The sequence below is a fragment of the Colletotrichum fructicola genome (assembly GCF_000319635.2).
Source record: "Colletotrichum fructicola Nara gc5 chromosome Unknown KSG_Nara_v1_contig11, whole genome shotgun sequence".
NCBI lineage: Eukaryota > Fungi > Ascomycota > Sordariomycetes > Glomerellales > Glomerellaceae > Colletotrichum > Colletotrichum fructicola.
In genome coordinates, this window is record NW_027094061.1 from 1,818,777 (window position 1) to 1,841,956 (window position 23,180).

Genomic DNA, 23,180 nt, shown 5'->3' on the forward strand with positions numbered 1-23,180 from the left:
ACTTCTTCCAGAAGATCTGCCCGCGGTATCAGGGGCTAGGTTTCAGACTAGACCCTCATGAACAAAGCACCCCTTCTAGGAGACTAGATACTCATAGCGGAACTAGGGAACCAGCGAGAACTAGAAACGGATAGACCACATAGTAAGACCACATAGTAGCGGATAAGTAAGACTTAGAGGACGGTGGGAAGGGCACGTACTTAGATTATATAGCTTCAGCCCCGGGCTCTCCACGCCACATAACCTTCGGGAGGTCTGCTGCAAGGCCCTACGGCCCGTGCTGCACTGGCGCTAAATACAACAAACAAAACAAAACAATCTTAGGAGTAGTGGTATGCACTGAGGTGACCCGCAACGAAGGACTTCGCTATAGAGGTCTGTTACAGTCTGTTTAGTCAGGTATCAAAGGAAAGACATCTGAGGTGGTGGCCTATACTAAGCCCAGACTCTCAGTAACGCGGACAGATTCATTTAAAGAAGCCTGTTACGCATAAGAAGGCCAGAAGGCCTCCCGGATCCGTCCTTAGTCTCTCGGAGTATCGCTCAAGACATCCCCTGAGTCCTTAAGGCTCTAATGATATATAAAGGCGGAGGGTAGGCCACTGCTGCCTCCTCGATAAGGCTTTTCGGCAGTAGACTATGTCATCTACATCTCTTTCTTTCCCGGAAGGACCCTGGGCCGTGCCAGTCAGGGCAGGGAGCAAATAAGGCTGCAATGCAATGGAAGCCAAAGCGCGCAGAGTTTGGATCGGTTTGATCATAATTTTACCGACCGAGTAGACGAGTATGGCCTAGATGTGATGAGAGAGGGTTTCTCCAACCTTGGAACTGGCCAGAATGCGATCTTGAACATGACACGAAAGGAAATCCGGGCGCTTTAGGCATTCTTGCGTCCCGTGACCACAACACGTCTGGCAACAACCAACTTCCCATTCTAAGAATGAGAGCATACGTAGGAATAATCCTCAACAGATGTCCCGAACGGCCAGTGGTGCCAGCCCAATGAGAACGCACTACTTTATCGGTAACCTATGTGACACCTGCAAACTGGTTTAAGGCTAAAACCAAAAAGCATCCGCTTAGGTCTTTCTATAGTAAGGATGTTCTATGAGTTAGCTTTTGAATGTGTGTTTCTTTTAGGGCTGATTTATGTCATCCTCTGGTGATATCTTTGTTGAAACATCATCACGTAGGCGTTTTCTAACTTGGTCTCATATAATGAGATCTCTTCCTGAATTAATAAAGAGAATATTCTTTAGGTGCTACTCCTAGAAATTTCAGCTGCTATCTATTTTAAGGAAAGCCTACAAAAGGTGTTTAGTCCCCTAACTACTTTTACAGAAGGCAAAGCGTTAACAAATACCTCAACTAGGTTGATAGGTATTTCTTAAGATCACCTCGAAATATCAAGTGAAGGTCTTGTCCAACCGTGGTATAGGAGCAAAGATACCTATGCGATCCTCGGATGGAGGAATCTAGCATCTTATACTATAGATGTTTAGATGAAGAACGCCTGCAAGAGAGCAGCTTTTAGTTAGCTGTAAGATAAGTTAATTATTAAGTAGCTGCCCTTAGGGTTATGCGGGTTTCATGCTGGCCGCCTTTCTATAACCTTTTGTCAAAGGCAATTTTTATATTATGGCTTGTTATTCCTTTAAGATCGTATCAAGAAAATAAGGCTTACGTTTGGCGTAAATTCCGTTTAGTTGACTTCTCTAGATGCCACAACCGAACAGTCAATCAGTCATCTTTATATTTAAGAATAGTTACTATAAATATATTTGATTCAGGAATGAGTGCAGAATTTCATTCAGTTTTGGATCTGAAAAAGGTTTCTAATAATGGGAGTTCCCTTGTGCTGAACCAAGCCTTTAGTTTGAGGCAATTTCTAGAGAGCGTCTGGAGTCACCTTCCCTTCCAATACATCCTAATCCATCCTCACCTCATGAGTGACTTAACGTCTCATGCGTCAACGCTTCTTGACCTTTTCCTTGGAAGATATACTAACAACCTGCATAAACATGAATCAGAACCTGGAGATCCCAAACAGAAGCACCAGGTTTCATCTTCACAGTTACAGATCACAGAGGTAGGAAGCCTGAGGCCGCCGCCTACCCTGCGAAAAGGCCCTTAGCCACAGGATCTCCCAGACTCTTTGCCAAAGGACATCGATGTCCCATATGGAGATTCCCCACAACACCCACGCGTATCTCGTGGCCTCCGGTCTAAGGGACGTCAATATTCAGACAAAGCCTAAGGTCGCCTCAATAATTCTCCAATAGTCGGCTAGACAGAGAGAGAAAGGACGTAGTAGCGGCAGGGAACGCCCATATGAGTCAACCGCGTCCCCTTAGATAAGCCTAAGGTGTTGCATCACCTGGTGTGCGGCCTCCATACCGCCATCTTTAAAGGCGGCGCCGAGGACGGCCTCTATAGTAGTTGACTTGATACTCTGAGGCACCATTCCTTGCTGGGATACGTTGCGCTCGATACATCCTGTCAGGCCGATGTCATCGAAGAGAGATGCCAGTCGTGCGTTGCTGGCATTCATTTGGATCCGGGCGTTTGTTTCACCTGTATCACCAGTTATTATGAGGCTCAGCAAGCTTTTCAACTCAGTATTGCAAAAAGTCGAACAGGAAGGTACTGAAACCTACCGATACTGATGTTCTGATCAACGGCGATGTCAACGATGGCCATTGCGAGGATCCTATCGCCAAGCCCGGCCAATGGTTTATTCCCCTCCTGAACGGCCCGAGACCCAACTGTTGGAACCCCTGAGCCTGCAGCCTGCAGGGCCTCCTAGAGCCAATCAGATTGGTGGAAAACGTAGCCTATTTTAGAGGAGGCTTCAGCAAGCTTGCTTTGGCGGTTGCTCATCTCGGGTCGCTAGTCTAGGTAATTCCGGGTTGTTATATGGGGGTGCAAAAGTTGGGGGTGAAAACATCTATCAAGATTAGATTGTGCCGGAAAGAATGAACAAGGACTCTCTAGATTCCTGGAAAGATGTCCAATTACTTATAAGGCGACCTGAACAGTGTGCCAAAAGGGTTAATGCAAGAGAAAGGTTTTTCAGTCAGCCACCGAGATGGCTTTAGCGGTGCCGTTAGAGAGAAAATCAGTGAGAGGCTATCGGTATGTAAATGCAAGCAAGGCAGGGATGGGTTGCCCGTGTTGGTCGAGGTGTCCATATCGTCGTCCTCGTAGTGGAGGGCAGAGTCAAATGACGCCGAGCCGGTGTACGCCCCATGGCTCGTGGCTTCTGATTATACCTGCCGTTATTGAACCTCTGATTGCAGCTGCCTCATCTACCGACTACAGAAGCTGCCTCCCATGAGACCGGGCTCTACCTGCCCGCCATATCAGCAGTTTCTACCTTGATGGCTGTCATGCTCTCGTGTGACGTCATGACGTCAAACCACCTTCTCTGAGAAATGGCTGCCCAGTATTCCTGCACAATCCCCTCCATTTATCTTCTTCAACCTTTCACATCTCACTTCGGCTCTACGACCAGCATCATCGCAATCATCCACAACCAAACCAAGATCCTTAATGCCGTCCTTTCAGCAACCAGAAATCACACTTTCCACCCCATAATGCCAGAGTCCTTCCACCCGCCCGTCACCGTTGTGGACGCGGCCAACAAGGTCCAGCATGGACGCCACACCCACAAGGCCATCACCACACTCGACCCAGCCAGCAAGGTCCGATGGAGACGTCATATAAAAAGCCTATCGGCAGCAGAACTTAAGCAACAGACAGCAAATTTCTCCTCGTAACGTCCTCGTTCCGCAGCACAACACCAGCGATCCTTATCTTAGGCAGATATGGACCGACCTCGTCCTCCCTCGGTTGACGAATCGAACCAATATTACTACGGCCTTCCTTCCAGCCCACGGTTGATAGCACGAACAAGCTCCGATATATGGACCCCTGCGCTTTCCAATGGTTGGGGCACAAGACGCAAAATTTTGAGGACAGTAGGCGCGCATCCGATTCTTGCACCCTGGAATGACCCGGAGGGCCTGTATCCACTGAGTCAGACCATTTCGAATGTGCTGGATAAACATATTGGAAAATGGAACGCCATTGATATTATCAGGCTTGGTTTTGAGGATGCAGATGACCTTCCTGTTGTCATGTCGATTTCCATGGACCCCCTTGACGCCGATATAAGTTGGGAATTAGCATACGATGCTGCCTTTAAATGCCAGGCTGTGTTGGAAAGCTTGGGGATCAGCGATGTTCATGTCGAGATGAAAGAATCCAGCCTGACAAGACTGCTATCAACCAACCCCGAGGAGTCTTCAACGCCTTCTGCGTCAGTCTCCGTATCCGCGGAAGCGACTACGGCTCAAGAAAACGGGCTTTCGGCAAATCAAATCATTCACCTGTATAGTCTGGACGAAACGTGGCCTACTGAGGTTGAGGACTTTGGCTACTCGATCAGCGATGGGCTTGGCAACGCTATCGCCACTGTTCACGAAGCGCTCAAAGAAGGGACAAAATGTCTCTACCTCCGTGTCAGACCCAGGGGACAAGATCAATTTGTCACCTGTCTGCTGACCTGTCGTCACGTCCTCTTCGGATCCGACGAGCAAGACTACTGGGTTCCAAATACTGGCACGCGTCCACAGCCATCAAACTTGTTATCCAACCAGGGCAACAGACAATGCAGACAACAGAGAGAACCCTGAAAGACCTTGAATCTTCAACGGCGAAGAGAATTGACGACATTGAGATTGCAAAACTGTTCAAGGACCCTGTGACGATTAATCAGCAGCTTCAAGCCCAACAGCAAGCCCAGTCAAGGATACAAAAGATCAGATCATATTACGCCAGTCCACGACGTCTAGGGCATGTGGAGTGGGTGCAGAAATTTCACGTTGGCGAGAACGAAACTTTCATGAACTGGTGATCGGTCTTGATGGACCCCCACAGCCACGAGGTCGACCTAACGGACCTGAGGAATCGAGTCGATGTTGACGTTACGAAGCGACGATTGAGAAGGGACTATGGAATGAAGAACGTGGGCGTTCAAATTCAAGAACCTGACATGATCGAGCGCTTTACCATGATGCCACCAGTTCCTGCAGCTGAGATCGAACATCTTATCAAACCAATATGCCCTGATTTCCGGCCACCACACTGTCGCCTAACACAGTTTTCAAGGTTGGTGCCAAAGTTACCTATACACGATAAGTTTAAAAGCCATCCGCTTATTAGAGGCGAAGCACAACCAGACCACCGCGACAGCTAGAGCGAAAAACAAAAAAATCAGAACTTGTGCACCGCCTGGCCTTAAGCTGGCACCTTCAAGTACTTCAGTTTCTTCTTCAGCCTCCTCCGAGTACGCACTGCCCAAGTCTTGCTCTTCTTGGTCTTGGAGGGCGAGTAGTTGCGGCAATTGTGCATCCCAATCACAATAATCTAGCCATTTCGCCCGACGTACTAACGCCCTCCTCCGTGTCTTCGACTTAACCCCAAGTCCAAGGAAAATTTCTTCAGAATCAGGTGTTATCAGCTGGCGGTCCCTGTAGGCTAGCTCGAAGGTATATTGCGTTAGGTGCGCGAGTGTTATGATGAGTACGTGTTCTTCAGGCATGGCGTAATCGGGAAAGAATCGGTCAAGCATACGTCGCTCCTCGGGCTTCACAAGTCCGAGCAAGGCGAAAACCCTATCTCTAATTTCCTTGCATTTGGCACGGTGGTGGGCGACAAGGAGGTCGTATAGCGATTGCATTAGTTCCGGATACCGATCAATCGTACGGCTCATAACGAGTGGCAAGGCAGGATATGACCCTGCCTTACTCCCTCCAGGATCGAGGTCGTCCGATTGGGGAAACTCGTGAACATCTGCCTCTATGCATAGGATATGCTGGAAGTCGAACCATCTTATTCGGCTATCGCTGCAATAGAGCTCTACTTCTAAACCGAGTAGGCATTCCTGAATAACCCAGAAGCGAGTCCAGTACGGGCGACTCGCGAGCTCGAGCATGGATTCTTGCCAGTCGAATCCATTGCTTTCTAGCGTCTTGATAGAAGCGAGAGTATTTCGGGGTAGTCCCTCTGGTAGAGGTATCAAACCGAGCCAAATAGAGACGCAGGTAGCACTACTGTATGTCTGATCCATGCAGCGGACTTGTGAGTTACGCTCTGCATCGTTGTCTTGGTTGATGCAAATCGCGTCAACCCAGAGGTACTCCCACTCGGTATGCCGTGAAGCAAGGCCCAAGTAATACAGACAAGACCATAGATTTGGTCTGACTGGGAAGGGTTGACCATCTAGGAAGATTATCTCGGAAGGACTGCCGTCCCCCCAGGTGTATGATACGGCTGTGTACTTATAGTAGTTTACCGCTGCGCGACGCACAGTGATGACTGAAAAGTGAAGGTTGCCGTGAGATAATGAGACTGGTCGGAGTAGTCGGAGGTGGTCCGAGTCGAGAGAATCGCGGTATGACATTGGAGACAGAAGTGATAAAGATCGGAGTCTGTTGAGGAAGTATCTAAAGATAAGAGGAGTGAATTACCAACGTCGTTGCTAGTGGACGTCGACCGAATTGCCATGAGGTAACGATTCTGACGCCGTGGGCGACTCGAGACAGACGAGGTGCACGGCAGGGCATTGCCCCACTACTGGCAAACTATTCGCTGGGCCTGTCGACAAGGCGGCCATTGCCTTAATACCCCGCAGCATCATTATCGGTGGTCAGCAGAATATCATTGGAACTGGCGTGGAATCCATCTACAAATACAATGGATTCGGGGCTATGCTTCGAATACGGGCAGAAACGTAATGTACCGGTTGGGGTAACTACTGTATCAAAGTGTCGACATACTATTGATATTTACAATGTGAGGAATTGTCTTGCTCTTAAATCTCTACATCTTCCACTTGATGTCTACAAAAGTTCTTCCAAAGATCGAATGCGTGTACTCGCGCATATTCGAGCTGGCGCTGGGCGAGATGGAGCGCAGCTTCACCCAGGGAGGGGAGGGATGACTCAATCTCGCGCATTCGGAGGCCGTGGCCGTGATGGACCGACTCGGAGGGTATATATTCACGAGAAACGAGCTCCATCTTCCAAAAATGGTTCTACGGCCTCTCGATACAACCGACAGCCTTCGCAACGGGGCGTGGCCACACATCGACCCGGCGCTGCTGAACCTCCGGTCGTCCGGGACAGGTGGGGCGGCAATCCACATCAGCCAGTGGCCCCGGGCCGGCAAGGCCGGCAGGCCCGTGCTCCTCCACGTCTCGGAGCTCCGGTATTACTACGGAGAGCGAACCGCAAGGGCGGTCTTTGATCCGTGCAGCTTGGCGAGGCCGTGTTCAGGAGTATATCCGCCGTTGCTGAGTTCTTCAACGCGCTGTGGGTGCCACAGGCCAAGTCGTTCATTGCCCAGCAGCTCAAGCGCAGGCTGTGAGTATTTCGTAGCCGTAATGAGTCATAGGTAGAGCGCTGCTAAGGTATTATTAAAAATCAAGCAATTACAAAAAAAGAAACTTAGGTAAACTTACACGGTGGGAACTAAAAATCCAAAAACATACAACACCAGGTATGCGCTGATCGTCACCGACTCAACTACTAATCCGGCCCTCATTGGCTTATCTATGGGAGAGCAGACGGGATCCCGAGTTCTCCATTGGGTATGGTCGTATGTGCTGAGGTACGCGAGAAGAGACAATAATAACGCTCCATCGCATCTCCCTCTACGTGCAGCGCATGGTCAGCTGAGAGCTGACGTTTGAAAACGGTCAACAGGCCCATCTTCTTGAGAATGCGCTTCTTCCTCGAGCACCAGTCGTTCTTTCGTGCATATGTTCCGCTGCGTCCCGCTCGAGATCTTTCCGTGTATCGTTTCTGCCTACTCAAGCCTCTTTGAACTCTACCTCCGTCGGCGAGACGAAGTTCTTCTCTTCTCGGCGGCGGACGTGGGCTCAACCTCGCGCGCTACAGGTCGTCGCCGTCATTGACTGGCTCGGCGGGAACATGTTCTCGGGCCACCCGCCGCATCTTCCCAAGACCGTGCTCCGTCTTTTCGGCACCTTAGACAGTCTCTGGGCCGGGGCCGGGCCGTTTCTCGACCGGCCGTGTTCAACCTCGGCGCTTCAGGATCAGGTGGACCCGCCCTTGACATGACCCGATGGCCCCACTCGGCGAAGACGGGCCGGCCCGTGCTGCTCCACGTCCGCGAGCTCCCTCACCATTACGGACCGCGGGTGGCGTCCGGCCGGGTGAACGCCGTCTGGTTCGCGCAACTCGGCGAGGCCGCGGTCACGAGCAAGACGGCCATCACGACATTCGCCGAGGAGCTCGTCCGCGAGCCGTGGATCCCACAGACCAAGGCCTTCGTCATACAACAGCTCCGGCGTCGACTCCACGAGGGTGGTGACGAGGACCCGGGTAACCCCATCACCACGGACGAGGTCGCCACGTGTGAGGAGGCAATGGCGACCTGGGAGGCGGCCACCGACGCCTTCACGTGGAAGGCGCTGCAGCGACTCCGGCTCGGCATGGAATGTGGCGGCAAGCGCGTGGCGATAACGGTGTCGAGGGGACGCACGAGGCAGGATTTCGCCGCCGAAGTGGTACGTGTGATTGGGAGCGAGAAGGGCGGCAGCAGCGACGCCGTCTCACCAAAATCCGCGACGTGGCCCTTGACGTTGCACTTCGCCATCGCCAACGGTCGCAAGTCGCGGAGCAGGATCGATCCAGCAACGTGGGTAGTCGTCATCAGGGTACATCCATGATAAATATGACCAAAGGCGTTCCAAACGCTCCCGGAGAAAATAGCATCCGTTATTGGCGGACTTTTCCACTTGAGAGAACGGCAAGATGATCAACGCGTCATACTTCACATTAAGTTCTAGCTCAAGCTGAGGGCACATATCACAAGAATGAACCTGAAGGGGAGAAGAATCCATCATATAGTGGTAGAGCTGAGGTTTGGTAAAAGTTTCAACGATGTGAATGATTACGATGGCCGACTGAGGTATGAGTGCTGGCCAGAGTAGCTGAGTGGATGAAAAGAAGAAAAACCGAGTACGGTACCGCGACGCGACATGACGCGACTTTTAGGCAACAGGTTGTTGGGCTGAGTAATACCGGAAGAAAGGATCTCCGTATTGGCAGAACAAAGGCTTACATAGTAGAGAGAGGGTGTCAGGATGCCCCAGCACGTTCGTTATAGCAATTATTTCACCTCAAGCGACCTGACTTATGTTTAACTAGAGGTATGAACTGGCAAGAGGCGGAAGCTCTTTATTCAGACGGATGTGGAGTGTGCACTCACAGACCGGCCCGCTAGACGGCGGTCTGCCACTCAGAGCGGAGCAGCCATATGGATGCGGAGCAAGAGGCCGCTGGCGAGGGTGATCCATGTAGGCGAGTTAACAGTTCATGAGACTAAATTATGTCCAAGCTGCATAATTACCATTGCACAATTATTGCGTAATAAACGGAAGCCAATAGACATCAACAGAAAACAGAGCCTAAGAGAGTTTTCATGGCCGAAAATGTGAGGCCAATGTGCTGCACAAAACCGGCCACTACGAAAGGCAACCCGACGCCTTCCGGCTTCCCCCAAACACCAACCAACTGACGGGGCTCCCATGGGTGAAGGACCACACGATGTGGTGGAGACAACGACTCTTGGCGGAGATTCGACAGTTGTGGGCGTGGTCGGTATCGGCAAATGAGCTCTCGTAATCGGCATGGTCGTTTCCCTCGTTGATAATGCGGACAATTAAAAAGAACAACTAAAGACCAAATGGCAGCATGCTCAAGGGGGCATGCCCCAAGTGATTTCATCGAGCAGTGCGTGCCGGAAGATATGGCCCGCCGACGGATGCGCGACCACAATATAGGAGGAGGGTTTCGATGAAGGTCTCAAACACTTTCGCATCTGTCGATCCTTCGAACACCCGAAAATGTATCGCCCGATCTTGAGTACACGCCGGCAAGATCTGGTATCTCCGACCGCGGTGGAAGCGCTTGATTAGGCGTGGTCGCTTCCCTTGAGGGGCCCAGCCTCGACGGCGTATACCGATGCTCTCGTGTATGCCGGATTCGCCCACGAACACCAACTGCTTAGACCGGTCTGTGAGATCTGGTGCTTATTCGTATCGCAGGTCTAAGTTGCGCTCTTTCTTGGGTGACATTCTGGGTGGCTTTCTGAGAGCATTTGTCCTGCCTCAAGGTTCTACTAATGCTAAATCGGGACACGTCGGCATCTCGTACTGTTTGCGCAGGAAGGCGGCCAAATTGTCAGGTGTCAGGCATGGATCGATAGCGAGCTGGCTGCGTAGGGCGTATGGCATGGGAGGAGCTATGGCCTTCGGGCGGCCAGAAAGTTTGTTGGAATGTCTGCGGATCCAAAAGCGCGCAGCTTCGAGCGAATCCGACGTACCGTACGTGAATTACATCCGACTAACTTGACTATGCTGTCGCCAGCGTCGATCATGTTTCAAACAAAATCGACAGAGGTTGAAATCGTGCGCTAAAAGCTGTCGAATACTTGCGTCTGGCTAGCACCCTACAATTCGCCTCTTGGGCTTTCTTTCGCTTTCTCGGGCTTCGATGTCATAGCGTGATCCGTCGGCGCTTATTTGGAGACCCCATCCTTGAGCGCCGACTAGTATCCAGGACGATGGCTCGGCCACACAGCCTGCCTCATGGTGAGGTCATGACGGGTAGGAGACAATCATCAATATAAAGTGTCGCTGGCGCTCTCAATTGGAGCCAGCGACTGAAAAGTTTATCCGGCATCGTTTGCAAGTCAGACGAAGTCGGATTCTTGTCATCTACGTACATAAATGGATGAAACAATGACTGCGGAAGCAGCTCCAGCTTCACAATTCAGCCCAATACGACTCTCAGTTTCGGCAACCATCCGTTTAAGGAAACATCCATCGTGTATCCTCACCTTATTGTTCAAAGGTCATCTCCAAACATCACCCCAAGCCCGAGGAGCCGCTCATAGGCCGCTTTCGCTGCTGTTACCAGCCGTAGGCTTCCTCCGTCTTCACCTCCGCTTCATACCTCGCGAGCCGTTATGTCACGGTTGGGCGCGATGTTGTCGTTCTGCCCACTTCGAACAACCATTATGCCTGACATTTAGCAATACGAGAATCGTGAAGTACGCTGAGTGGTCATACTCAGTTTGACGTCCAGGGGCGCTGTTTGGGTGGGAAGGGTGAATGCCAGCGCCACCGGACTGTGCACAGTGCCGTCGTTTTTGATTAAGCCTTCAGAACTCATACGATGCCCACCTAGAGACACCGTGCCCTGGTGTAGGAGGTCAAGTACCTGGTTTAGCTTCCACCTTACAGGTGGACGACCGCAGTATCAATGAACTCATCCATTTGTGCCTCTGCCACGCTTCGTTTCCCTATTCCCACCATTAAGCTGGCGAGATTACTTCGGAGCGCTCGCCGCCGTCCGATCACTCCCTCGATTCTGTTCTATACTATCAGCTTCGGACTTTAGGCAAACGTCTGCCATCCTTACAGCAGCTCGAATTGCAAGGTTGCATTCGTTCGAGACATTGTCCGCTCTCGTGAAATGGAATCATTCCCCACCCTTCCTCCTTGCATGATAGACAGAAAGCCTTACTGCATGTCTTGCACCGCTTCCACTGCTTGTCTTCAGGTCCCTTGAGTGATTCGCCGCAGTTGACACAAGCCGTTGGCTCCTCGCTGAGGATGTTGATCAGATTTTCCCGCAGAGAGGCTGCGGACGCTCCAAACAGTGAAGAAACCGACTGGTAGTCCTCCAGGCCTGCATCGAGAAATGGAAGCCATCGCATGGTGGACTTTCCCGCGCTGGCGGCCTCGGTACATAGCTCGGCCGCCTCGTTTCGATTCAGAAAGATGAAAGCTGCACAGCCTCGAACGTGCTTTTTGTGACCCAGTCGCTGCTGAACGTCTTTTAAAACTTGCCGGAGATTGGAGCCGATTCTTTCGGCCCGCTGGGGCCAGTTTTCGGAAGCTGCCCTGCGAATAATAGACCAGGACTGTAAGAGAACATGCGAGTTGATGACCTCGGAGTACCTGGCATCAATAAGTTCAAGCATCGGACCGAGATTTAGCTGGTTGTAGCCCAGGTGTGATACAGTCACACCATTGACGCAGGTTGCGAGGCCGCTCGTCCTGAGGCCTTTCCCGAAGATAACGAATGATGGTACATGGTCGGCGTAGTCTGGGAGTTGATGAGCGAATGGTGCACCACAGCGAATTGCGGTCTGGGCTTCGTCGACGATCAAGTAGAGCCCGAGAGAGTGGCATGCATTTGCGAGGTTGGCCCACTCATCAGGCTTGAGTGGCCTGCCGTTTGATGATGACACCATTTCGACCGCAACCCCAATCACTCCCTTCGCCTTCAAGATCGAAAGACTCTTACAGGCAGACGTCACAGAAACAATATCCTTCAACCTCAGGATCTCAGGCTCAGGCCCAGATGCTACCTGTCGATGATAAGGAACGCATGAAGTACTTGCCTGAGGATGGATGTGTTAGATCACAATCAAGTCATATGACCTTGCCTGATCAAGTTCGACTTACCAATGGCCCACAGCCTGCGCCATACGAGCCAGCCAGGACGGCCACTCCGCATGTGTACACTTGCTTTTCGGAGAGAAATCCATTAAAACCGGTGCTGAGGCGAACTGGTGAGGTTTTGATCAAGCTTCGAACAGTGCTTCCGATGACTTGCGGGCTCACATCCGACACGTGCGAATGAAACGTGAGGGGAACTGCACCGTTGAAGAACGAACTGGCGGTGGTAAAAATATTAGAAAGCCACCCTTACAGCTGAAAGATCCGCGTTGATGAAGACTGACCTAAATTCAGTTCGGTATTGGACGAGGGATGTTTTAGCCTCCGTAATGGCGGCTAATGGATCCATCTCCCACTTTCTTGCCAGCTTCGATAGTTCTCTATCGTCTACTAAGGTCGCTTGCCGTGTTAGTATATTGCCGAAGTCGGCGTTCATGTTTGTTGTGGGTAGTTGATGCTTCTCGAAGATGGCTCTGATATGGCGTAAGGTGAACGAATCACTCAAGCGATAACGAGGCTGGCAGGTCTTCCAGTGTCCTTCCCAGACAGCAGCAGTTGGCTCGCCGTCGCGTGCTAGGCGCTTCCTGCATGCTGGACAAACGGGGGGGAGTCCAAGAGGCCGATCTTCTGGGTCTCGCCCCTGGCAGAGCCTTTCGTGCGCAAGGTTTTCACCGTGCCAACTGCCTGTTTGAATACGCCGCTTGCCGATCACCTCTGGCCCGGAACGCCCGCACTGTGAGCATCTCCAGTGGGACTTGTCGATTGTCTTAGGTGGCATGATCACCGAATCTTCATGTGTCGTCGTTTCCTAACAGCCTCTGTACGATCGCTTGATTCGGTTGGTGAAGACCAGTGTTAACAGCGTAGTCAGCGACACGGCCCATTCGACATGCCGATGCATACGTTAGTAGCCTCAAGCCGCGGGGTTCGCTAAACGAGAATCGGCAGAAAGGGGGTACACGTGTCGAATGCGAAGACGCCAAATTTGGCGTGCATCTATGAGCGGATTACGTTGTAGGTTGGGTCAGTGAACATACGGGTTACGCGGTGATGGTCCTGACAGTTGGCGGGGCAACAGAGGGATCCAATGTACAATTGCTAGGCCAATCATAACCCGCCGTGGTGCTCTCACAGTGGTGTATGATTGGTCGATATCTTTACGACGGTGCCCCCACCTGCTCCCACCTTACATAATCAACTCCAAGCAGTAACTCCACACGTAACACGAACCCGTGGGTGCGAGGGGAAAATTCGGCCCACTACACGTAGTGGGTTAAAAAAGGAGTCACTAGGCCAAAAAAAGATACACTTTCAGTCAGGAATCTTTCCAAGAAAAGCTTACTTTTACAGCCAATTCATTACGTTTTCAGATAAAAAAAGACATCGTTATCATCACTAGAATGCCAGCTTCATTTTGATATTTTTCTCAATTTCTTTGCACACGAAATGACATAGTTGATGTCTTTCCCAAATTATCATTTTTAACCGTATCATTATGAAATGAACATTATTATATAGCTCAGACTTTAAGCAATAGAAAGATATGTAGTGCACTGTCTTGCGACGTTTTTCTGTTGAGCTATTCAATGTTGAAGTTGGCGTTTTTTAAACCCTTAACTCCGTCGTCCTTACGGCCTAGAGTACCGCTTCAGCATGTGAGAGGAGCAAGCTAACTTTCAACAACATTTGTTCCTCATTGCAGACGTTCAAAATACGCTGGTTATCTGGTGAATGCGGCTTGCCTCCAGCATATCGAATGGTGTGCATATACATGATCAGTTTAGTGTTATCTGAGACGCAATCTGCGGAGTAACAGCTACCCTCGTTTCTTAACGCGGCTAGGATTATAACAAAACGTTAGTTATTAACTGACTATACTGTTGCAAATCCGGCGCGAACTCCGCTCTCGACCACTGACTCCCCAAACATTCACAATAGACAAGGTGTAGAGTAACAAAGGACCGCTCAAAACGACAGAATACTCCATGTCCGTCCATAACACACTTGTCAGCGCGGCGTGACACCCACTGTTGTGCTAACAAAATCGTCCGGGTTCTGATAATAACAGCAGGCCCTACTGCGCTGATCCTAAAGGCGGAGTTCGGTCACTACTCCACGGTCCTGGGATGTAAGGCCACACGAACCACCGTCGTAAGCACTCGAGCGTGCACTATAAATTCTGTAAACGTGCCTATACGCAAGGAGTATTTGGGCCAGCGTCGAGTTTAATTGAATACGGCACTTTTTCGAAGCTTGTGTGTGTTTACTGCGGCGGGGACCATTCGATTCTCTGCTATGCCTTTTCCCAAACCTCGCACACACTTTCTCTCGGCGCTAGTCACTTGAAGAACCCACTAAGCCTGAACACTTCCTATCGAGAAAAGATGCCGGCTTCAACGTCGAAGAAAAGAACTGCGGCTTAAATTACGAAAACTTCTCTTAAAGTATATCTGTTGTAAGGGGCTGGCCCCTAGGCTTGTTCAACGTAGAGGTGCCGTCGATTGACTATTCTAAGCTGAAGAAGGAAGAAAGGACTTTACAGGGATAGGCACCTAACAGCGGTGAAGCAGGCCGGGTTAGGCGGCGTACTGCGGCAGAATAGTGGGTCCAACGGAGCCGGATCTCGGTAACTGCTCCGGCGAAGCCGGAGATATCAATCCGGGCTCTAGCCCGTGACATCACCCCCCCGCTCCCCTCCGGCGGCGCGCCCGCGGCGCTAAGGCTGGGTCTCCATCGTGCTCCATCGCAGAGCCATAACGGCGTTCGTAAGCCTCCATTGCTTCTGTCCCCTGGAGCGTCTCGACAGGCTCCCAGGTCCTCTCTGTATATCCTTCCCACTTAACCAGAACTTCGCGGCGTCGCCCGCGCCCTCGACGCTTCCAGGTAGCAGCGTCGATACTCTCTACACTCCAGGTCTCTTCGCCTTCATCGTCTATAATTGGTGGCGGCTGCTCGTCATCTAACGTTTGACCAGGTAAGGGGTCGTTACCTGCGCGCTTCAGGATATCCACATGGAAGCGTGGGTATATGGCTGCTGGTACATCAAGCTCTACCACGTATGGTGAGATGACTTTCGTAACTGTGTACTTGTGGTGTAACCAATCCAGTTTCTTGCAAGGCCTAGGGGATCTGTAATGCCCCATGTGAAGCCAGACTTTGTCGCCTACTTCTAGTCTCTCTGTAGGCTGGCGCTTCCTATTAGCCAGCTCCTCGTAGCGTTGCTGTGTTGAGGCGAGGGTCGATTGGGCCATATCCATCACATCTTGAAGCCTTGTTACCAACTTGCGGGCTTGGCCCTCACGGGTGCCTTCAGAGCTTGCTGGGTCTGCTTCCTTGACCTTAATAGGCTCTGGGTTGTATCCATGCTCTAGGAAGAAGCTACTCATCCCAATAGCGCTATTATCGCGGCTACAAAGCGCTAGCTGAGCTGCTGGAAGGTTACATGCCCAGTCCTTCTGTGAGTAGGTGACGTAGTTACGTAGGTAGGCCTGGATCTCCTGGTTCATCCTCTCTGGGCCTCCATCAGTCTGCGGGTGGTAGGCAGTGCTAAGCCGCTGCTCTATTCCTAACAGCTTACAGAACTGCCGCCAAAAGCGGCTTGTCCAGTTACTTCCCCTATCGCTCACAATCGATGTAGGGACGCCGTGGAAGCGGAAGTGGCAGCTCAGGAATCGTTCAGCGCAGGCTTCGGCTTCCATACTTTGCATAGCTTCGAGGGTTACGCCTTTACCTAGCCGGTCGATAATTACCCAAAGGAACCTCTCGTTCTTATCTGTAGGGGGTAGATCTGTGATGAAATCCATAGCAAGATCGCTCCGTATACGCTGTGGTATCGGCAGTGGCTTTAGGAGTCCCTTGCGGCGTTCTCTCCAGATATGACTTCGCCCACAACCATCGCAGTTACGGCAGAAACGCCGTACTAACTGCGACTGGCCAGGCCAGTAGAAGCGTCTGCTGACTAGCGCGAGGGTATTATCTCTACCAGGGTGGCCACTAAGCACTGAGTCGTGGATACTTTGGACGATACGAGTACGTAGCGTGTTCGCCTCCCTATCCAGGTCTTCGCTACCTGGTACCCAGATCCGATCTCTGAATAGCAGTCGGTTACCGTTATCGATCTCGCACTCAGCAATCTGAACCTTTAGCTTGAGGCTAGGTGGGAAGCTTCTTTCTCGTTGTTTCACAGCAGTATAGGCCCGCTGGTAGACTTCGTCTCCTGCTTGGGTCTGATCCCAGAGCTGCTGTAGTTCTTTATCGTCGGTAAATACAAGCATCGCTGGTGCTACCTCTACACGTCGTGTACGCGTTGAGGGAAGGGCTACTTCGGGAAGAAGCTGGAGAATCCGGCCTTGTTCGCGCTCGTCTTCTAGGGACGTAGGTACGTCTTGTTCACGTCTAGAGAGTGCGTCTGGCACTACCGCTTCGCTTCCTGGGCGGTACTGTATCTCAAAGTTATACTGAGATAGCTCCTCTGCCCATCGGCTTTGTCGTTCCGTGAGCTTCTGTTTCTGCATAAAGTACTTGAGGTTCCTATGGTCGGATAGGATCTTAAAGCTCTCAACGCTCTGTAGCTCTGCCCTCCATTCTCGCAGGCAGCTCATAATAGCTAACATCTCCTTATCGTGGATTGGGTAGTTGAACTGGGCGGCATTCAGCCGCTGCGAGTGGTATGCTACTGCGTGACGTCTTCCGTGCTCGTCTTCTTGCGATAGTACTCCCCCAAGAGCGAAGCCTGAGCAGTCAGCCTCAACGTAGGTTGTAAGCTCAGGGTCTAGTTGGTGTAAGACAGGCTTTGCTGCAAAGATCCTTTTTAGCTCTTGGAATGCTGCTTCTTGTTCCTCACCCCAGCAGAATGGGGCACCCTTCTTCGTAAGGGCTATAAGGGGCCCAGCGATGTTTGAGTACGCTGGGATAAAGATCCGGTAGTAGTTTGCAAATCCTAAAAAGCTCCGGACTCCTTTAACTGTCTTTGGCGCAGCCCATTCCTTAATTGCTCTTAATTTCTCAGGGTCGCAGGAGATGCCTATACCAGCTGTAACAATAAACCCAAGATACTTAACGGTCTTCACAGAAAACGCGCACTTATGCGGGTCCAGCCGGAGGCCAGCATCAGCTAACTTGCGGAGGACTAGCCGGACCTTCGCTTCGTGGTCCTTTTGTGACCCATTTGAGTAGATCAGTACGTCGTCCATATACGCCGTCGCAAAGTCGTCAAGGTATTCTCGAAGTACGCCATTAATATACCGCTGGAACGTGGCGGGGGCTCCTGTGAGGCCAAAGGGGACGACTAGCCACTCGAATAGTCCATATCTGGTCCGAAATGCTGTCTTATGCTCCTCCCCTTCTGCAATTCTAATCTTATGGAACGCTGCTACTACGTCCAGTTTCGTAAACCACCTTGCAGCGCTAATAGTCCGTAGTGTTTCCCGAATCAAGGGGAGGGGGTATCGGTCGCGCTTAGTGAGTTCGTTGAGGGCGCGGTAGTCAACACAAAAGCGTATCCCTCCTCCTGGTTTCCGTACGAACAGTACTGGGGCTGATGCTTCGGAGCTGCTAGCGCGGATGAAGCCCTTGTCTAGTAGGTCTCGCAGGGTCTTCCGGAGGACGAGGAGCTCTTCTCGTGACATCCCATAGAGCGGGCCCCATGGTAGTACAGCCTCGTTGCCCTTACTGTCCTGCTTGATAGGGATCTCGTGGTCGACCCCGGGGCGATGTGGTGGGAGGTTAGCAGCCTCATCGGGTTGGAATAGCTCGCGAAATTCAGCTAGAACAGCTGGCGGAAGGAGAGCCTTAAGGTCTGCTTTCTCTGTCTTCTTCGCGAGGGCTTTCTGTATGTCTGCCAGGCTAATAGCCCGCACTTCATATGCTGCAGTTTCTCCAGTTTGTCGTTGCGCCCTCTTGTAGAGCGTTGTAAAGGGGGCTCCTGGGAGGAGTCGAGCAGTTCTAATCTGGCGTATTCGTTCTGGCTCTTCCTCGCCTTTCAGTCGTAAGTCTACACCACCTCTCCTATGACGTATCTGTTGCGCAGAAGCGTCATATACGACGCAGTTCCGTTCCATCCACGGTTTCCCAAGGAAGAGGTCATCCCCAAGACCGCGGACAGTATACGCAAAGATCTTCTCATCATAGCCACATAGCTCTAGGTTAAAGACAACTACACCTGTCGCTTTCGTGGCGCCTGTAGCGTCGCTGAAGCTGCCTAGTATCCGCTCTGAGCGGTCTACTATTGGTAGGCGCAGCCTGCGGGCGAGGTCATGGTCGACAAGGGCGTATAGGTCGCACCCAGTGTCTACCAGGGCGTCTGCTTGAGTGCCCTTATGTATGCGGGCAGTGATCACTGCTGATTTGCTGCTCATGCGATGCTTGAACTGCTTCCATTCGATGATATCACTAGGCTTTGCCTCCAACGCCCGACTTTGCGTTGGAGTTACTCTTTTCCCGAGCTCTCTTCAGCCTCAGAGCTTCCCAGCTCCTCTGTGGCACTATCGTTGCTGCTCTCTTCTGACTTCTTGGCTTTCTTGACCTTCTTGATCTTCTTTGGCCCTGGACGCTTTGGCTTAGTGCACCGTGTAGCGATATGGCCGATGTTGTTACAGTTATAGCAACGCCGACTATCCTTCTGCGGTTGTTCACTACCCTCGGACTCAGACGAGGAGGAGTAGCGTCTGCGGCGCTGCGGTTCCGGAGCTCCCTTCTTGTTCCTCGCGCGGCTTACGCCGGTCATCACCACATCACCATCGTTGTCGTGGTGCCTGCTTGCTTCGGGGGCTCTAGGGTAGTACGAGCTGCTTCTGCGCGTTGTAGCTGGAAGCCTCTCCAGCCTTGCGGCTACGTCTTGTACCCGCATGAGCCATCCATGGTAGTTATCGACCGGAAGGTCGACAGTAACGAGGGCTCGTTGGAGCCGCGTACTAAGTGCTCCCTCGAGGAGGGTTATCTTCGCCTGGTCTGCCCAACTAGCCCCCCCAGCTTCTGACAATACTCTCTCGTATCGGGGAAGAAAGGAGGCGAGGGATTGGTCGTCCCGCTGACGGATCGTTCGCAGCGTAGCAGCTGCGCGGGAGGCAGCACTTGGGTCTTTGTACGTACGGTCCAAGTACCTCATGAACTCAGAGGGGTCTCGCTCGCCCCCGGGGCCTCCGGCGGCGTAGAAAGTAGCAACAACTTGCTGAGGGTCAACGTCGAGTCGTGAGTTGATATAGTACCAAACCTCGGCGTTACCCCCCATAAGTCCTGCATCTAGGGTTGTCTTATCGCGCATTTGCTGAGACCACGCTGGGTAGTCTTTGCGCCTTCCCGTGAACTTCGGGGGATTCGGTAGGGGCTTTCTCCGCCCTTCGGCTACCATTACTGTATCGTCACTCGGAGCCTGTATAGTCGTATCGGCTGTGGACGGGGTCGGTACGCTACTCGTAAGCGGCGTAGGGGTTGCTCTATCCGGTGACATAAGCCCATTCAGAGCTGTCAAGAGCTGCGTCATCTGGGCCGTCTGCTGGGCCATTTGGTCCTGAAGAGGACGTATGCTTGCGTTAACCGCTTCGTTGATCCGGCGGTCAATCTCGGCGTTCATCGCGTCGTTTGCGCTACCCTCTGGCGAATCCATCGTGTCGCTCTCGTGAGGTTTCGCGTAGCGTCTTCTGTTGTTGAGCTTAGAATATGTAAGGGGCTGGCCCCTAGGCTTGTTCAACGTAGAGGTGCCGTCGATTGACTATTCTAAGCTGAAGAAGGAAGAAAGGACTTTACAGGGATAGGCACCTAACAGCGGTGAAGCAGGCCGGGTTAGGCGGCGTACTGCGGCAGAATAGTGGGTCCAACGGAGCCGGATCTCGGTAACTGCTCCGGCGAAGCCGGAGATATCAATCCGGGCTCTAGCCCGTGACATCTGTGAGTCCGACTCAGTTTACCGGTTTCGTGTCTAGCTGACTATCCCCAGCAGAGCAGACGCGCAAGGGGGTTGATCCTTCTCAGATTCGGCTGAAACCGCCTTGCAATGACCTACATGGGGGGAATCTACTTTTAACGCGGTGTCTACGTCGGCCCTGGAAACCCGCGATGGTTCCAGTAGAAACACTGTGATCCTAGCCGATAATGTTGTACTAAGAAAACGAAATGAAGCTTTAAAAAGGCGATGCGGCGAGCTAGAGAAGCAGAACGAGGATTTTGAAGCGCGGGTAAACCGGCAGTCAGCTGAGATTGCACATTTGCTTAGACAAGTACGTGGAGAGCCTTTGGCCGCTACTTGCACCCCATGCGCAGAATTCAAGCAGCGCGGGGGCTCCTGATAGTTCAGCGGCACCATACGATATGCTTTAAGAAAGCCCGTATTTATATTATATACCTGAGGCGGCGTCAGGACTGTGTTCGCGACGTGAGGATTTAATTGGTAGTGGCCTTGGGGTTTCTTGGCTCTTGAACGTGTTGTTGTCTGAGTGCTGCTTTGACCCGAACTGGACACTTTTAGCGTCATTTTCTTTTTGGAGTCAAAGGGATTATGAAACTAAACCGGCTCTACCGTTGCCGGCCTGGCCCCCCGCATCATGGGCATCGGCCCGTCCGTTGCGATCCCCAAGCTGCTTCATGCACGGACCACAAGAGATATTGGGACTGTTGTGGCCTGTGCATCTGTGCAACGTCACTATGCTAGGAAACCTAATAGCAGGGTATCCCATGACTGCTGCAAGACGCCAGTAAGTATCTACTAGTATTATACCTATGTTTCTTCAAATTGGTCCTCAAAATGGGATTTATAATGGTCTGGAATATCGCCGCATGAGTACTTACTGGCGCCTTGCATTAAGCGTTTTATATCTCTTATGGTTTTCTCTCCGTCCACGCGTGCTCTTACCTCCTTAGATTCTAAACTCTCTTAAAGACGTTTGGAATTTCTTTATATGCTTTCCTACTAAGTGATGAACTATTGGAACGGTGGGGTAAGGAGGATGATAGGCGTAATCTGAGTGAGTGCTGAGAAGTACAACTTCATTACACACAATCAGACCTTTTATCGTTATTCTTCGCAGTGATCTCGTTGTTATTCACGCAGTCTTAGTCCTTCTGCTACCGATACGCTCTAGCAGGAAAGACTGTGACATGCACTCTCCATAGTGACCCCAAGAGTGACTCACCTCTATTATTCAAGCCTAGAGTGATCGATCTGGGACGGACCTGAAATCTGTCAGTTGATGTAGTAGACTTCATCTTATTGGAACGTAAATAGTCTAATAGGTATCCAGATAGGAAACTGCAAACAGTCTTAGCACGAGGCGAGGCCGCCGCAAATAAGACCCAATTAATAGGATAAAACGTAGTGACATAACATAGCGTTAGCATCTATTTAAGTAGAGTAGAATTGGGTGGTAATAAATCCGCGCAATTCTTGCTCTGGCTTAGACTTAGGGACGTGTAGGATGAAATAGGGCAGTTACGGTCCCGGGGCCACCCAGCTCTCGGGCTGTGAACGACAGTACGACAGGAAGTTCATGCTGTTCGAGGCAGAGAGCGGCAGTCGTCCATCTTCAGACAGCAATCCGACACAGTTCTCTGGATGAACATATTCGTATTCCATCCATATTGGCCCTCCCTGGACTGGAGCCTGCACTGCAGACATTCCTGTCACTAGGTAGTTCCACGCATCATAACTTATATCGTGTGCACCAATCGACCGCTGTCGGCCAATGTGCGACGCGGTTATAATTTATCTTACAACCAAGGACCCCTACGGAGGATGCGTACATAGCATGAGGGGTGAAACCCTGCCAGGCACCTACCACTAAATTGTTTCGGGCAATAATGAGCATAGCAATTATAGAAAGTCGCATCGTAGTATGAGATGAGAAAGAAGCGGAGATGATTTTGGTTATGTATGTTGAAACACCTTGATCGTGCGTAGCTTTCGATCAGTCGGGTCTACGCAGTTATCCGGTTGCTAGCCGGGCTGACGGACAGGGGAAAGAACCCAATAGATATCTATATAACTGGTTAGTTTCATACTTTAGTGATTGCACGATTCATGGTTCACCACTCCGCGGGCCACTTTTCACCACCCTTCATCCTGTCGGCCCAGTATCTCTATGAAAACACATTTAAATTTACTCGGTCAACTCGGATTCTGAAGAATTAGACATGTCCTCTGCTTCCGGACAGGTTCTCGCATTATGTCCACTTTTGCGACAGATACTACATAACCGCAAAGTCCTTCTGCGACGTTTTGATGACCCCTCCTCCGGACCTTTATCACAGGCTTCCTCCTCAACAACACCCTTTTCCACCAAAAGCTGAGAAGCCTCTTGTCCAGTAAGAGGTCCTGAATCCTGTAATCGGGTTCTTTTGGCTCTCCGACGTTTCGAAAGTATCTCATTGGCCTCCCGAAGTGCTTTAACCTCTCCAGTCAAAAGTGTCAACTGGTGATTAATAGCCACTGTTGCTTTTGCAAGTTGATCAACAGAGGTTAAAATCGGTGTCGGTGAGCTTCCATGATGTCTAACAATTCGATTCTTAATAAGAGTGGACTGTTCTATGGCTTCAGTGGCGGTCCTTGGTGTTTGAGATGTCCAAAGGCGAGGTAGCTGATTGGGGGTCTCTGGGGGTGATGGTGTCCGTAACTTGATATCCAGCTTGG

General features: G+C 51.3%; 5 protein-coding genes across 5 annotated transcripts; 2 read left to right on the forward strand and 3 right to left on the reverse strand.

The window, feature by feature from the left end:
* Positions 1-2,350: 2,350 nt before the first annotated feature.
* Positions 2,351-2,700, reverse strand: CGGC5_v017051 (uncharacterized protein; the record flags this gene model as incomplete). Its single annotated transcript, XM_032028392.1, has 2 exons — positions 2,351-2,574; positions 2,658-2,700. 2 exons carry the CDS (start codon positions 2,698-2,700, stop codon positions 2,351-2,353), a joined length of 267 nt encoding a protein of 88 aa, XP_031875327.1.
* An 896-nt stretch (positions 2,701-3,596) lies between these two features.
* Positions 3,597-5,260, forward strand: CGGC5_v017052 (uncharacterized protein; the record flags this gene model as incomplete). Its single annotated transcript, XM_066153716.1, has 6 exons — positions 3,597-3,704; positions 3,763-3,775; positions 3,826-4,629; positions 4,686-4,914; positions 5,165-5,172; positions 5,235-5,260. 6 exons carry the CDS (start codon positions 3,597-3,599, stop codon positions 5,258-5,260), a joined length of 1,188 nt encoding a protein of 395 aa, XP_066006916.1.
* Positions 5,261-8,143: 2,883 nt separating this feature from the next.
* CGGC5_v017053 (uncharacterized protein) lies at positions 8,144-8,758 on the forward strand (the record flags this gene model as incomplete). The annotated part of the gene is made up of 1 exon (XM_032028394.1): positions 8,144-8,758. One exon carries the CDS (start codon positions 8,144-8,146, stop codon positions 8,756-8,758), a length of 615 nt encoding a protein of 204 aa, XP_031875326.1.
* Positions 8,759-11,332: 2,574 nt separating this feature from the next.
* On the reverse strand, positions 11,333-12,998 carry CGGC5_v017054 (uncharacterized protein; the record flags this gene model as incomplete). Its single annotated transcript, XM_066153717.1, has 6 exons — positions 11,333-11,465; positions 11,517-11,562; positions 11,622-12,206; positions 12,408-12,504; positions 12,569-12,779; positions 12,847-12,998. The coding sequence occupies 6 exons, from the start codon at positions 12,996-12,998 to the stop codon at positions 11,333-11,335; spliced, it is 1,224 nt and encodes a 407-aa protein (XP_066006912.1).
* Positions 12,999-15,240: 2,242 nt separating this feature from the next.
* Positions 15,241-20,165, reverse strand: CGGC5_v017055 (Transposon Tf2-6 polyprotein; the record flags this gene model as incomplete). The annotated part of the gene is made up of 3 exons (XM_066153718.1): positions 15,241-15,494; positions 15,552-18,952; positions 18,994-20,165. The coding sequence occupies 3 exons, from the start codon at positions 20,163-20,165 to the stop codon at positions 15,241-15,243; spliced, it is 4,827 nt and encodes a 1,608-aa protein (XP_066006913.1).
* Positions 20,166-23,180: the final 3,015 nt, after the last annotated feature.